At 48.0% G+C, this 14,418-nt stretch overlaps 1 protein-coding gene across 1 annotated transcript in view; it reads right to left on the reverse strand.

Annotated features, from left to right (window-relative positions):
• Nucleotides 1-7,398: 7,398 nt before the first annotated feature.
• LOC144592853 (carbohydrate sulfotransferase 9-like) overlaps nt 7,399-14,418 on the reverse strand; it is a 29,382-nt gene continuing 22,362 nt past the window's right edge. Inside the window, exons 2-3 of the mRNA XM_078398020.1 lie at nt 12,304-12,335; nt 7,399-10,364 (exon numbers count right to left, since the gene is read on the reverse strand). Coding sequence (XP_078254146.1) covers nt 9,291-10,364; nt 12,304-12,335 — 1,106 coding nt within the window. The 3' untranslated portion in view covers nt 7,399-9,290. The remainder of the gene's footprint in view (nt 10,365-12,303; nt 12,336-14,418) is intronic.

Here is a 14,418-nt window from a genome sequence, read left to right on the forward strand (position 1 = left end):
CAGCTTTTGTGTAAAAAAGTTAGCCCTCGGGTTCCTAGTAAATCTTTCCCCCCCCTCACCTGAAACCTCCTCTGGTTCTCAATTCTCCTACTCTGGGCAAGAGACTCCATAGAGGTGTGTAAAATCACAAGCAATTAATAGTGATATTAAAGAGGTGATGTAAGAGGTGGAGAGATATGGACCATGTATAGGTAGATATGATTAGTTTATCTAGGCATCATGTTCGACACAGACATTGTGGGCTGAGGGGCCTGTTCCTGCACTGAATGTTCATATTCTATGAGGGGAATAGGGTAAATGCACAGAGCCTTTTACTCAGAGTCAGGGAATCAGGAGCTAAAGGGCATATGTTTAAATCTTTCCCCTCTCACCCATGCCCTCTGGTTCTGGTTCTGCTATGGTTAAAAGACTCTGTGTATCCACCCAATCTAATCCTGCCATGGTCTTGGCGGCATGGTTCGATCCTGACCGCGGGTGCTGTCTATATGGAGTTCGCACGTTTTCCTTAAGACCACGTGGGTTTTCTCCAGGAGCTCCGGTTTCCTCTCACACTCCAAAGACGTACAGGTTTGTAGGTTGCTTTTCTTCGGTAAAAATCGGAAATTGTCCCCAGTGTAGGATAGTGCTGGTGTACGGGATGATCACTGGTCTGTGCAGACTCAATGGTCTTAAGAGCCTGTTTCCGCGCTGTATCTCTAAAGTCTTAAAATCACATACACCTCAATAAGATCACTCCTCAGCCTCCTGCACTCCAAGGAATAAAGTCCCACAAAATGTAACTCAGCGACTGAACGGATAACCTCACAAGTCAGGGAATTTTACAAGAAACTCAACGTGATCTGAGAGGCCCCTAGTGATGTACAGGGCCCTAGTGAGACCGCACCTGGAGTATTGCATGCAGTTTTGGTCTCCAAATTTGAGGAAGGACATTCTTACTATTGAGGGAGTACAGCGTAGGTTCACGAGGTTAATTCCCGGAATGGCGAGACTGTCGTATGATGAAAGACTGGAGCGAATGGGCTTGTCAACTCTGGAATTTAGCAGGATGAGAGAGGACCTTATTGAAACATATAAGATTATTAAGGGATTGGACACGCTAGAGGCAGGAAACATGTTCCCGATGTTGGGGGAGTCCCGAACCAGGGGCCACAATTTAAGAATAAGGGGTAGGCCATTTAGAACGGAGGTGAGGAAAAACGTTTTCATTCAGAGTTGTGAAGCTGTGAAACTCTCTGCCTCAGAAGGCAGTGGAGGCCAATTCCCTGGATGCTTTCAAGAGAGAGTTAGATGGAGCTCTTAATGATAGCGGAGTCAAGGGATATGGGGAGAAGGCAGGAACGGGGTACTGATTATGGATGATCAGCCATGATCACATTGAATGGCGGTGCTGACTCGAAGGGCCAAATAGCCTACTATCATATCATATCATATCATATCATATCATATCATATCATATATATACAGCCGGAAACAGGCCTTTTCGGCCCTCCAAGTCCGTGCCGCCCAGTGATCCCCGTACATTAACACTATCCTACACCCACTAGGGACAATTTTTACATTTACCCAGCCAATTAACCTACATACCTGTACGTCTTTGGAGTGTGGGAGGAAACCGAAGATCTCGGAGAAAACCCACGCAGGTCACGGGGAGAACGTACAAACTCCTTACAGTGCAGCACCCGTAGTCAGGATCGAACCTGAGTCTCCGGCGCTGCATTCGCTGTAAAGCAGCAACTCTACCGCTGCGCTACCGTGCCGCGCCTACTCCTGCACCTACCGTGCCTACTCCTGCACCTATTGTCTATTGTCAGCCATGATAACACATACCAGTGGATGTGTTATATCTGGACTTCCAGAAGGCTTTCGACAAGGTCCCACATAAGAGATTAGTATGCAAACTTAAAGCACACGGTATTGTGGGTTCAGTATTGATGTGGATAGAGAACTGGCTGGCAGACAGGAAGCAAAGAGTAGGAATAAACGGGTCCTTTTCAGAATGGCAGGCAGTGACTAGTGGGGTACCGCAAGGCTCAGTGTTGGGACCCCAGCTATTTACAATATATATTAATGATATGGACGAGGGAATTGAATGCAACATCTCCAAGTTTGCGGATGACACGAAGCTGGGGGGCAGTGTTAGCTGTGAGGAGGATGCTAGGAGGCTGCAAGGTGACTTGGATAGGTTAGGTGAGTGGGCAAATGCATGGCAGATGCAGTATAATGTGGATAAATGTGAGGTTATCCACTTTGGTGGCAAGAACAGGAAAGCAGATTATTACCTGAATGGTGGCCGATTAGGAGAAGGGGAGATGCAACGAGATCAGGGTGTCGTGGTACACCAGTCATTGAAAGTAGGCATGCAGGTGCAGCAGGCAGTGAAGAAAGCGAATGGTATGTTGGCATTCATAGCGAGAGGATTTGAGTATAGGAGCAGGGAGGTTCTGCTGCAGTTGTACAGGGCATTGGTGAGACCACACCTGGAGTATTGCGTACAGTTTTGGTCTCCTAATCTGAGGAAAGACATTCTTGCCATAGAGGGAGTACAGAGAAGGTTCACCAGATTGATTCCTAGGATGGCAGGACTTTCATATGAAGAAAGACTGGATAGACTCAATAGACAATAGACAATAGGTGCAGGAGTAGGCCATTCAGCCCTTCGAGCCAGCACCGCCATTCAATGCGATCATGGCTGATCACTCTCAATCAGTACCCCGTTCCTGCCTTCTCCCCATACCCCCTCACTCCGCTATCCTTAAGAGCTCTATCCAGCTCTCTCTTGAAAGCATCCAACGAACTGGCCTCCACTGCCTTCTGAGGCAGAGAATTCCACACCTTCACCACTCTCTGACTGAAAAAGTTCTTCCTCATCTCCGTTCTAAATGGCCCATCCCTTATTCTTAAACTGTGGCCCCTTGTTCTGGACTCCCCCAACATTGGGAACATGTTTCCTGCCTCTAATGTGTCCAATCCCCTAATTATCTTATACGTTTCAATAAGATCCCCCCCTCATCCTTCTAAATTCCAGTGTATACAAGCCTAATTGCTCCAGCCTTTCAACATACGACAGTCCCGCCATTCCGGGAATCAACCTAGTGAACGCCCTCAATATCAAGAATATCCTTCCTCAAATTTGGAGACCAAAACTGCACACAGTACTCCAGGTGCGGTCTCACCAGGGCCCGGTACAACTGTAGAAGGACCTCTTTGCTCCTATACTCAACTCCTCTTGTTACGAAGGCCAACATTCCATTGGCTTTCTTCACTGCCTGCTGTACCTGCATGCTTCCTTTCAGTGACTGATGCACTAGGACACCCAGATCATGTTAAACATCCCCTCTTCCTAACTTGACACCGTTCAGATAATAATCTGCCTTTCTATTCTTACTTCCAAAGTGAATAACCTCACACTTGTCTACATTAAACTGCATCTGCCATGTATCCGCCCACTCACACAACCTGTCCAAGTCACCCTGCAGCCTTATTGCATCTTCCTCACAATTCACATTACCCCCCAGCTTAGTATCATCGGCTTGTACTCGCTGGAATTTAGAAGATTGAGGGGGGATCTTATAGAAACTTACAAAATTCTTAAGGGGTTGGACAGGCTAGATGCAGGAAGATTGTTCCCGATGTTGGGGAAGTCCAGAACAAGGGGTCACAGTTTAAAGATAAGGGGGACGTCTTTTGGGACCGAGATGAGAAGGGTTTTTTTCACACAGAGAGTGGTGAATCTGTGGAATTCTCTGCCACAGAAGGTAGTTGAAGCCAGTTCATTGGCTATATTTAAGAGGGAGTTAGATGTGGCCCTTGTGGCTAAAGGGATCAGGGGTTATGGAGAGAAGGCAGGTACGGGATACTGAGTTGGATGATCAGCCATGATCATATTGAATGGTAGTGCTGGCTCGAAGGGCCGAATGGCCTACTCCTGCACCTATTTTCTATGTTTCTATGTCTATTGTCCAACATGAAGAAGGGTCTTGACCCGAAATGTCACCCATTCTTTCTCTCCAGAGATGTTGCCTGTCCCACTGAGTTACTCTAGCATTTTGTGTCTATGATCTTAGAACAACTAGTTCAAGAACAGCTTCTTCCAGCAATCATCTTGAACATTCCACAACATTAATCTCAGCAACCATGACCTTTGTTGTGTCTACGGCTGCATTATAGATTTGGGGGTTTTTCGCACTAGAATTATGGTTACTAATTTGTTGAATTTTGATTGTTTTATTTGTTTGTGTGTACTGCTGTTATAGTCCAGATATCGCTGAGGGCAGTAGGAATTTAATTGTTCTGTTGTTAGTACTGATAACACTGTTGACTGGCTTTGTTTAGTTTAGTTTAGAGATTAGTGATACAGCGTGGAAACAGGCCCGTTGGACCACCGAATCCACGCCGACCAGCGAGCAACCGGCTGAGAAGAAGGCCGCACCCAGCGGCCGATGAGAACAAGGACCCAGCGGGCCGCTGCCGACAGGGGGAGGTTCGGAAGCCCCGCAGGCCGGACAGTCGAGGAGGAGAGGGCGATGCCTTCAACACCTTCAAGGTCTGCTGCAGTAGGCACCACTAGGACACAAAGATGGTCAGGCGAGGAGAGGGACGTCTCTATGGCGGGGCCTGCAGCAGCCTGGGGCTTACCTGGATCAGGGTCGCTCCAGTACTTCCAGCAATGTGGACCGGACTTTGGACTTTCTCTTTGCAAATGGCACCAGGAAATAGCAACTGTGCATTTGTGGGTAGTGCAAAAGAGTTTCAGTGTGTTGAGCATGCGTGACAAAAAAGAACCATTGAGCTTATCCACACTAGTTCTATGTCATCGCACTTTAGCATCCACTCCCTACAAACTTTACAGAAACCAGTTAACCTACAAACCCGCACGTCTTTGGAAAATGTGGGAGGAGCCCGGAGGAAACCCAAGCGCCCGAGGTCAGTAACCCAGTTATCTGGGTCACAGGGAGAACGTGTAAACTCCGTACAGACAGCACCTGAGGTCAGGATCGAACCCGGGTCTCTGGCGCCAACTCTACCAGCTGTGCCACCCTGAATCTTGAAATTTTAGGCACAGTGCTTAAATGGCATCTTTTCCAAAGCCCTGGTTGGCGTTTCGGGTCGAGACCCTTCTTGAGACCCATTCCTGCTGTCAAGAGATGATGCCTACCCTGCTGAGTTACTCCAGCATTTTGTGTCTATCTTCGGTGTAAACCAGCATCTGCAGTTCCTTCCTTCTCATTCCGAAGCCTTACCCGATCTCTTCCTTATTCACGCTCTCTACAATTGGTATTTAAAACAATCAACGTGGATATTTTATTAATGAGAAAAACATACAGATCTCAGCATCAATTCCACCATCATTTTTTTCCAGTCTTCCTGTGGAACTTTATACAGTACAGCCACTTAAGGCAGTGAGTTACATGAAACAATTCTAATAGAGTTGGCAGCATTAAAGGAACAATTACGGTCTTTAACAAGAAAGATTAACCCCAGTTCCATTCCAGTGAAGCTGTCCGACCTGCTGAGTATTTCCAGCATTTTCTGCTTTTATATCAGATTACCAGCATAGCACAGAAACAGGCCCTTCGGCCCAACTTGTCCATTCTGATCCCAATGCCCCAAATCTCAGCTGGGAGATCTACAAGAGGAATAGATTAGGTAGACAGTCAGAACCTTTTTTCCCCAGGATGGAAAAGTCAGATGTTAGAGGGCATAGCTAGAAGGTGAGAGGGGCAAAGTTTAAAAGAGATGTGCTTTAAAAAACACAGACGGTGGTGGGCGCGGACAGGGGTGGTGGTCGAGGCAGATACGATAGAGGCGTTTTGCAGACTTTGGATACACACATGGATGTTTGGGTGAATAGAGGGATATGGATCACGTGCAGGCAGATAAGAGTTGGGCTTGGCATCATGTTTGACACGGACATTAGACAATAGACAATAGGTGCAGGAGGAGGCCATTCAGCCCTTCGAGCCAGCACCGCCATTCAATGCGATCATGGCTGATCACTCTCAATCAGTACCCCGTTCCTGCCTTCTCCCCATACCCCCTCACTCCGCTATCCTTAAGAGCTCTATCCAGCTCTCTCTTGAAAGCATCCAACGAACTGGCCTCCACTGCCTTCTGAGGCAGAGAATTCCACACCTTCACCACTCTCTGACTGAAAAAGTTCTTCCTCATCTCCGTTCTAAATGGCCTACCCCTTATTCTTAAACTGTGGCCCCTATGTTCTGGACTCCCCCAACATTGGGAACATGTTTCCTGCCTCTAATGTGTCCAATCCCCTAATTATCTTATATGTTTCAATAAGATCCCCCCTCATCCTTCTAAATTCCAGTGTATACAAGCCTAATTGCTCCAGCCTTTCAACATACGACAGTCCCGCCATTCCGGGAATTAACCTAGTGAACCTACGCTGCACGCCCTCAATAGCAAGAATATCCTTCCTCAAATTTGGAGACCAAAACTGCACACAGTACTCCAGGTGCGGTCTCACCAGGGCCCTGTACAACTGCAGAAGGACCTCTTTGCTCCTATACTCAACTCCTCTTGTTATGAAGGCCAACATTCCATTGGCTTTCTTCACTGCCTGCTGTACCTGCATGCTTCCTTTCAGTGACTGATGCACTAGGACACCCAGATCTCGTTGAACATCCCCTCTTCCTAACATTGAGGGCCGAAAGGCCTGTACCTCTGCTGTACTGTCCTATGTTTTATACTGGAAGTACTGAGCAGCTGATGGAAGCTCATTGACTTGAAACGTTAACTCTACTTCCCCCTCCACAGATGCTGCCCATGCCATTGAGCGTTTACAGTTTTTAATGGTTTTATTCCAGTTTTCCAGTGAAAAAATCCAAGTGAAATGAAAACATAAAATCATCCAGAGCAATTTGAGAACATCTTAAAAGGTAGTCCCGTATTATTCCGCACACTTTACCCAGGATATATGTCACGTGAATCACTCAGAAAAAAACACAAAAGGGTTGATTTGAATTGAACTAAGAGATACAGCATGGAAACAGGCCCTTCGGCCCACCGATTCCATGCCAACCATCGGTCACCCGTACACGCTAGTTCTTTGTTATCTCACTTTCTCATCCACTCCCTACACACGAGGGGGGCAATTTACAGAGGATCAATGAACCTACCAACCCGCACATCTTTAGGATGTGGGGGGAAACGGAAGCAGGAAATCCACACTGTCGTGGGGAGAACGCGCAAACTCCGCACAGACAGCACCCGTAGTCAGGATCGAATGTGTTGAATAAAGGTGGCACGCTGGAGCAACAGTAGAGTTGCTGCCTCACAGTGTCAGAGACCCGGGTTCGATCCTGACCACGGGTGCTGTCTGTATGGAGTTTGTGCGTTCTCCCCACGACAGTGTGGGTTTCCTGCTTCCGTTTCCCCCCACATCCTAAAGATGTGCGGGTTGGTAGGTTAGTCCGTCCTCCACGTAACGGCGTGGGTTTTCTCCTGGTGTTCCGGTATTTTTTAGATTTAGATTTAGAGATACAGCGCGGAAACAGGCCCTTCGGCCCACCGAGTCCGCGCCGCCCAGCGATCCCCGCACATTAACACTATCCTACACACACTAGGGACAATTTTTACATATTACCCAGTCAATTAACCTACATACCTGTACGTCTTTGGAATTTGGGAGGAAACCGAAGATCTCGGAGAAAACCCACGCAGGTCATGGGGAGAACGTACAAACTCCGTACAGACGGTGCCCGTAGTCAGGATCGAACCTGAGTCTCCGGCGCTGCATTCGCTGTAAGGCAGCAACTCTACCGCTGCGCCACCATGCCTCCAGCACTCCAAAGAACGTACAGGTTTATAGGTTAACAGGCTTCGGTAAGGATTGCAAATTGTCCCTAGGTGTGTGGGATAGTGTTAGTGTACGGACTGATCGCTGGACGTCGCGGGCTCGGCGGGCCGAAGGGCTTGTTTCCACGTTGCATCTCTAAACTAATCTAAAGTTATTCCATAAGACTACAAGACAAAGGAGCAGAAGTCAGCCATTCGGCCCATCGAGTCTGCTCTGATGGCTGATCTATCTTTCTCTCGCAGCCACCCCATCCAGCCAAACAGATCAGAAACCCAGGGAGGCAAATCAGATTGTTCATATAACTTAACCCCCTCAACGCCACGGCTAACCCAAAGTGCAGACTGCGTTCTCTATTACTTTGCAAGTTGCTCAGTGTACAATAATGGAATTGTCGAAGACTAGGATCCTTACAATGATCTTAGGTGCATCGCAGGGTTAATTAAAAAATACCACAGAAGGCCCTGGAAGCACCCAATTCTTAGAAAAGTTGTCAATGTTATAGCAAAAAACAACCTTTGTCAGTAGTAACGATGGGGGGGGGGATCAGAACAGAGAGGGACCCTTATGACTCAGATAAGTACTTTCATACCCTTGTCCGCACCGGAAACCTGGCAACTCTTTGCGTACTTTGCGTTAAATGCAAAAACAAAAGGAGTTCACTGAACCTAGGTGTATGTGGCAATAAAGTATAATTGAAATGAATTGAATAGCTTGGTGCACAGGTTTTTTCACACAGAGAGTGGTGAGTCTGTGGAATTCTCTGCCACAGAAGGTAGTTGAGGCCAGTTCATTGGCTATATTTAAGAGGGAGTTAGATGTGGCCCTTGTGGCTAAAGGGATCAGGGGGTATGGAGAGAAGGCAGGTACAGGTTACTGAGCTGAATGATCAGCCATGATCATATTGAATGGCGCTGCAGGCTCGAAGGGCCGAATGGCCTACTCCTGCACCTATTTTCTATGTTTCTATGTTTCTATGGTACACAGTGCCCAAGTTCATGAAACACCCAGCTCAGGAAATTCCCCATTTCCTCTCTGCCATGAGCTAAAGCAACCCATATCGCCAACTCAACACATGATTCCAAATCCATAGCAAAGTACTCATCATAGAGTCACACAGTGTGGAAACCGGCCCTTCTGCCCAACTTGCCCGCACCGATCAACACGTCCCATCGACACTGGTCCCACCTGTCTGCGTCTGGCCCATATCCCTCTAAACCAGTCCTATCCATGTACCTGTCTAAGTGATTTTTAAACGTTGCAATAGCCCCTGCCTCAACTACCTCCTCCGGCGGCTCGTTCCATACACCCACCACCCTTTGCGTGAAAAGGTTACCCCTCAGCTTCCTATTAAATCATTCCCCCTTCACCTTAAACCTATGTCCTCTGGTTAGGTTCCAAAGGAAATAGGTTCTGCATCACAAAATATATTAAAGATCTCTTGTTGATAAATTACACTCTCAATCCAAACTCCGCGCTAAAGATGTGGCTTGGAATAGTTAAACATCAGGTAGTCCATGTTATAGAAGTTGTAGAGCTGCTGTCTTTCAAAGGGGGTTATTTGGACGAGGTATTGACGGACCACAGTGGAGGTAGTCCTCTCATCTGTGGAATGCCTGTCCTTGAATCTGGGGAACCGCAGACCCTGAGGGGCGCCAATCAGCTTCAGGAAGTAGTTAGCGTCTTGCTCCAAGCTCTCGAACTTCCCAATGAAGTCATAGTTGATGAGGCAGGGGGAGCAGAGCTTGGTGATCTGCTCCCAGTGAATGTCCATGCCGATGGGTTTATGGGGATCCAAGAGGTAGTGGACAAACTCGCGGAAGGTCACGCCCGAGCCCGTTCTGAGGGCTTCCTCGCTGACGTTGGCCCGGTACTTTTTCAAGATGGCCTTGCCGAAGACGGGGTGGTAGTACTTGTTGGGGTGCTCGAACTTGTCCCGGAAAGCGGACACCAGCCTTTCCATGGGGTCCCTCACGAACAAGACCTTGGTGAAGCCGTTGAGGAGGTCGTTGGCCTCCCTCAGGTTGTAGCTGTCCAAGCGCCTCAGCTGCTTGCTGCTGTGCACAAAGTCGTGCGAGATGTTGCGGGGCGAGGAGGCTGCTCCGCTCAGCACCAGCAGGATACGTTTCCAGTTGGAGCAGCCGGCCTTCGGGACCTCGCAGTACAGCAGCTTGTGCCTCTCCTCCACGTAGACCTGGGACACCAGGCGGATGAGGGAGCGGCGGTGCTTGTTGGCGTAGAGGGTCTTGCAGAAGCCGACCAGGAACCTCCTGCGCCTCTCGTGGACCGCGTCCACCGCCAGGGACCAGTTGGACAGCTGCAAGGGGCTCAGGTTGCTCATCGGATCCAGGAACCTCTTCAGCAGGAGGGTCCTCATCAGCCTCTGCTGGAAGAGCCTCTGCTTCGCCGGATCCAGGGCCACGCTGGAAGTGGACATCACGGTCTCTGAGGCAATCTCGTCGTCGGCCCTCCCAGCACCGTCACCCACAGCTCTCCCGCTCTGGAAAACTCTCCGATCCTCCCCTGGGTTCTTGGTTGGATCCTTCCACAACTGCAACGAAACGAAAATCAGATTAACTGAATGGGTCTGGCAGTTTTCCTTTGGAGATACAGCACGTAAAGAGGCCCTTCAGCCCACCGAGTCCGCACAGGGCAGCGATCCCCGCACACTAACACTGCCCTACACACTAGGGACTATTTAAAATATTACCAAGCCAATTAGCCTACAAACCTGTACATCTTTGGAGTTGCTTAACATAGAAACATAGAAAATAGGTGCAGGAGTAGGCCATTCAGCCCTTCGAGCCTGCACCGCCATTCAATATGATCATGGCTGATCATCCAACTTAGTATCCCGTACCTGCCTTCTCTCCATACCCCCTGATCCCTTTAGCCACAAGGGTCACATCTAACTCCCTCTTAAATATAGCCAATGAACTGGCCTCAACTACCTTCTGTGGCAGAGAATTCCACAGATTCACCACTCTCTGTGTGAAAAAAAACTTTCTCATCTCGGTCCTAAAAGACTTCCCCCTTATCCTTAAACTGTGACCCCTTGTTCTGGACTTCCCCAACATCGGGAACAATCTTCCTGCATCTAGCCTATCCAACCCCTTAAGAATTTTATAAGTTTCTATAAGATCCCCCCTCAATCTTCTAAATTCCAGCGAGTACAAACTGAGTCTATCCAGTCTTTCTTCATATGAAAGTCCTGCCATCCCAGGAATCAATCTGGTAACAGAATGCAGCCTTTTCTCCATACACAGTCTTTCACCCAGAGTAGAGGGGAATCAAGAGCCAGAGGCCATAGGTCTGAGGTGAAGGGAGAAATATGTGATAGGAACCTGAGGGGCAACTCAGAGGGTGGTGGGTCTATGGGTCTATGGATTGAGCTGCCGGAGGAGATAGTTGAGGCAGGGACCAAAACAGCACTTCAAGAGTGAAGTCTTTTATTGTTATACGTTCCAAACAGAACAATGAGATTCTTACTTACAGCAGCACAACACAACATAGTACTCTGTAAACAATATAATAAACGGGGATAAAAAGGTATAATGTCGTAGCCCGTTCAAACTTTCCCTACAGCTCAGACCCTCGAGTCCATGCAACATCCTCCTAAGTCTTCTCTGCACCCTCTGCGTCAGGCAGCATCTGTGGAGGGGAAAGGGCAGACGATGTTTTGGGTCGGGACCATAAGCTGGTGAGTATAGGAGCAAAGAGGTCCTTCTTCAGTTGTACAGGGCCCTAGTAAGACCGCACCTGGAGTACTGTGTGCAGTTTTGGTCTCCAAATTTGTGGAAGGATATTCTTGCTATTGAGGGTGTGCAGCGTAGGTTTACTAGGTTAATTCCTGGAATGGTGGGACTATCATATGTTGAAAGACTGGAGCGACTAGGCTTGTATACACTGGAATTTAGAAGGCTGAGAGGAGATCTTATCGAAACGTATAAGATTACTAAGGGGTTGGACACGTTAGAGGCAGGAAACATGTTCCCAATGTTGGGGGAGTCCAGAACAAGGGGCCACAGTTTAAGAATAAGGGGTAGGCCACTTAGAACTGAGTTGAGGAAAAACTTTTTCGGTCAGAGAGTTGTGAATCTGTGGAACTCTCTGCCTCAGAAGGCAGTGGAGGCCAATTCTCTGAATGCATTCAAGAGAGAGCTAGATAGAGCTCTTAAGGATAGCGGAGTCAGGGGGTATGGGGAGAAGGCAGGAACAGGGTACTGATTGAGAATGATCAGCCATGATCACATTGAATGGCAGTGCTGGCTCGAAGGGCCGAATGGCCTCCTCCTGCACCTATTGTCTATTGTCATGGTTTTCAGATTCCTGTACCTTATTCCCGATGGTAGCAGCAAGATGAGAGCGTGGCCAGGGTGGTGTGTGATGGTAGGGTCAGACGTAAAGGTGTTGACATTCTCATTGCCTGCCTCATCCAGATAATTACAGTATGCCATATCATTGTGGATTGCGTTTTTGGCTGAAATTACCTTTGTAATCCGGTTCTGCCGAACCTTCAACACTGGAAAAGAAAACAGTATCAATGTAAAACTGCAATGAAGGAAGACAAAAATCTTAAAGAACAGAAGCGAATTCATCAAACTGTGGAAACAAAGCATAAATATAAGACGTTGCTGAGGCCACTGTGTTCAGTTTTGGGCAGCATGTTATAGGAACGATGTTGTCATAGAAACACAGAAACATAAAAAATAGGTGCAGGAGGAGGCCATTTGGCCCTTTGTGCCAGCACCACCATTCATTTTGATCATAGCTGATCATCCACAATCAGTAACCTATGCCTGCCTTCTCCCCATATCCCTTGATTCCACTAGCCCCGAGAATATCTAACTCTCTTTTAAATTCATCCAGTGAATTGGCCTCCACTGCCCTCTGTGGCAGAGAATTCCACAAATTCACACATCTCTGGGTGAAAATGTTTCTTCTCACCTCAGTTTTAAATGGCCTCCCCTTTATTCCTAGACTGTAGCCTCTGGTTCGGGACTCCCCCAACATTGGGAACATTTTTCCTGCATCAAGCCTGTCCAGTCCTTTTATAATTTTGTACGTCTCTATAAGATCCCCTCTCATCCTTCTAAACTCCAGTGAATACAAGCCCAGTGTTTCCAATCTTTCCTCATATTTCCTCAAGCTGGAAGAAGATTACCGATGTTGCCAGGACTCGAGGGTCTGAGCTACAGGGAGAGGTTGAGCGGGCTGGCACTCTATTCCTTGGAGCGCAGGAGGATGAGCGGTAATCTTGTAGAGGTGTACAAAATCTTGAGAGGAATAGATCGGGTAGACGCACAGTAAACTAATCGCGAACCAGAGGACACAGGTTTTACGGTGAAGGGAGAAAGTTTAATACGAACCTGAGGGGTAACTGTTTAACACAAAGGGTGGTGGGTGTATGGAATGAGCTGCCAGTTGAGGCAAATATTACCATAAAATTAAAAAAACATTTAGACAGCTACATGGATATGGGCCAAGGTTTAGAGGGATATGGGCCAAATGCAGGCAGGTGGGACGAGTGTAGATGGGACATGTTGGTCGGTGTGGGCAAGTTGGGCTGAAGGACATGTTTCCACGCTGTATGACTCTCTGAATATAATTTCACCACTCAGCCTCCTGTTTTCCATTAATTAAAGTCCTTGTGTTCCCAACCTCTTGGGTGGGCAAGTTGGGTCGAAGGGCCTGTTTCCGTGCTGTGTTTCTCTAAGACTCCACATTGCTACAGCTGGCAGAACTGCTGCCTCACACGCACGAGACCTGGGTTCGACGCTAAGCTCGGGCACTGTGTGTTTGGAGTTTGCACTCCATGGGATTCCTCATCCGTTTCCTCCCACATCCCAAAGATGTACAGGTTTGTCGATTAATTGGCCCTTTGTAAATGGCCCCTAGCGTGTAGGGTGTGGATGCGAAAATGGGATGACATAGAATTAGTGTGAATGGGGATCACTGGTTGGGGTAGTCTCGGTGGATCGAAGGGCCTGCTTCCATGCTGGATCGCTAAACTGAACTAAAGAGCAAGTAGTGCACAGAGAAAATATAATGGGGTGGATTGGAAGTTCATGTATTCATCTGTTGCACATGAGAGGGTTATTCAGGAGTCTGATAACAGCAGGGAAGAAGGTGTTCTTCAAACTGGTATCACACAATGCACCATCTCTGGAGAGAAGGAGTGGGTGACGTTTCGGGTCGAGACCCTTCCTCAGGCAGATGCTGCCTGACCCGCTGAGTTACTCCACCATTTTGTGATACCTTCGATTTGTACCAGCATCTGCAGTTATTTTCCTACTTCCTCAATCTGGTTGTACGCGCTTTCAAAACTTTCTATCTTCCGCCCCGATGGAAGAGTTGAGAAGAAGGAATGACAGGGGTGTGATTATAAAAACAAGGACAAGCAGATGCTGGTTTACAAAAGAATACACAGGGCGGCACAGTGGCACAACAGTAGAGCTGCTGCCTCACAGCGGCAGAGACCCCGGTTCGATCCTGACTATGGATGCTGTTCGTGCGGAGTTTGTACATTCTCCCTGTAACCGCGTGGATTTTCTCCGGGTGCTCCAGTTTCCTCCCACGTTCCAAAGACGTACAGGTCTGTAGGT

The sequence above is a fragment of the Rhinoraja longicauda genome, chromosome 4 (assembly GCF_053455715.1).
Source record: "Rhinoraja longicauda isolate Sanriku21f chromosome 4, sRhiLon1.1, whole genome shotgun sequence".
NCBI classification, from domain to species: domain Eukaryota; kingdom Metazoa; phylum Chordata; class Chondrichthyes; order Rajiformes; family Arhynchobatidae; genus Rhinoraja; species Rhinoraja longicauda.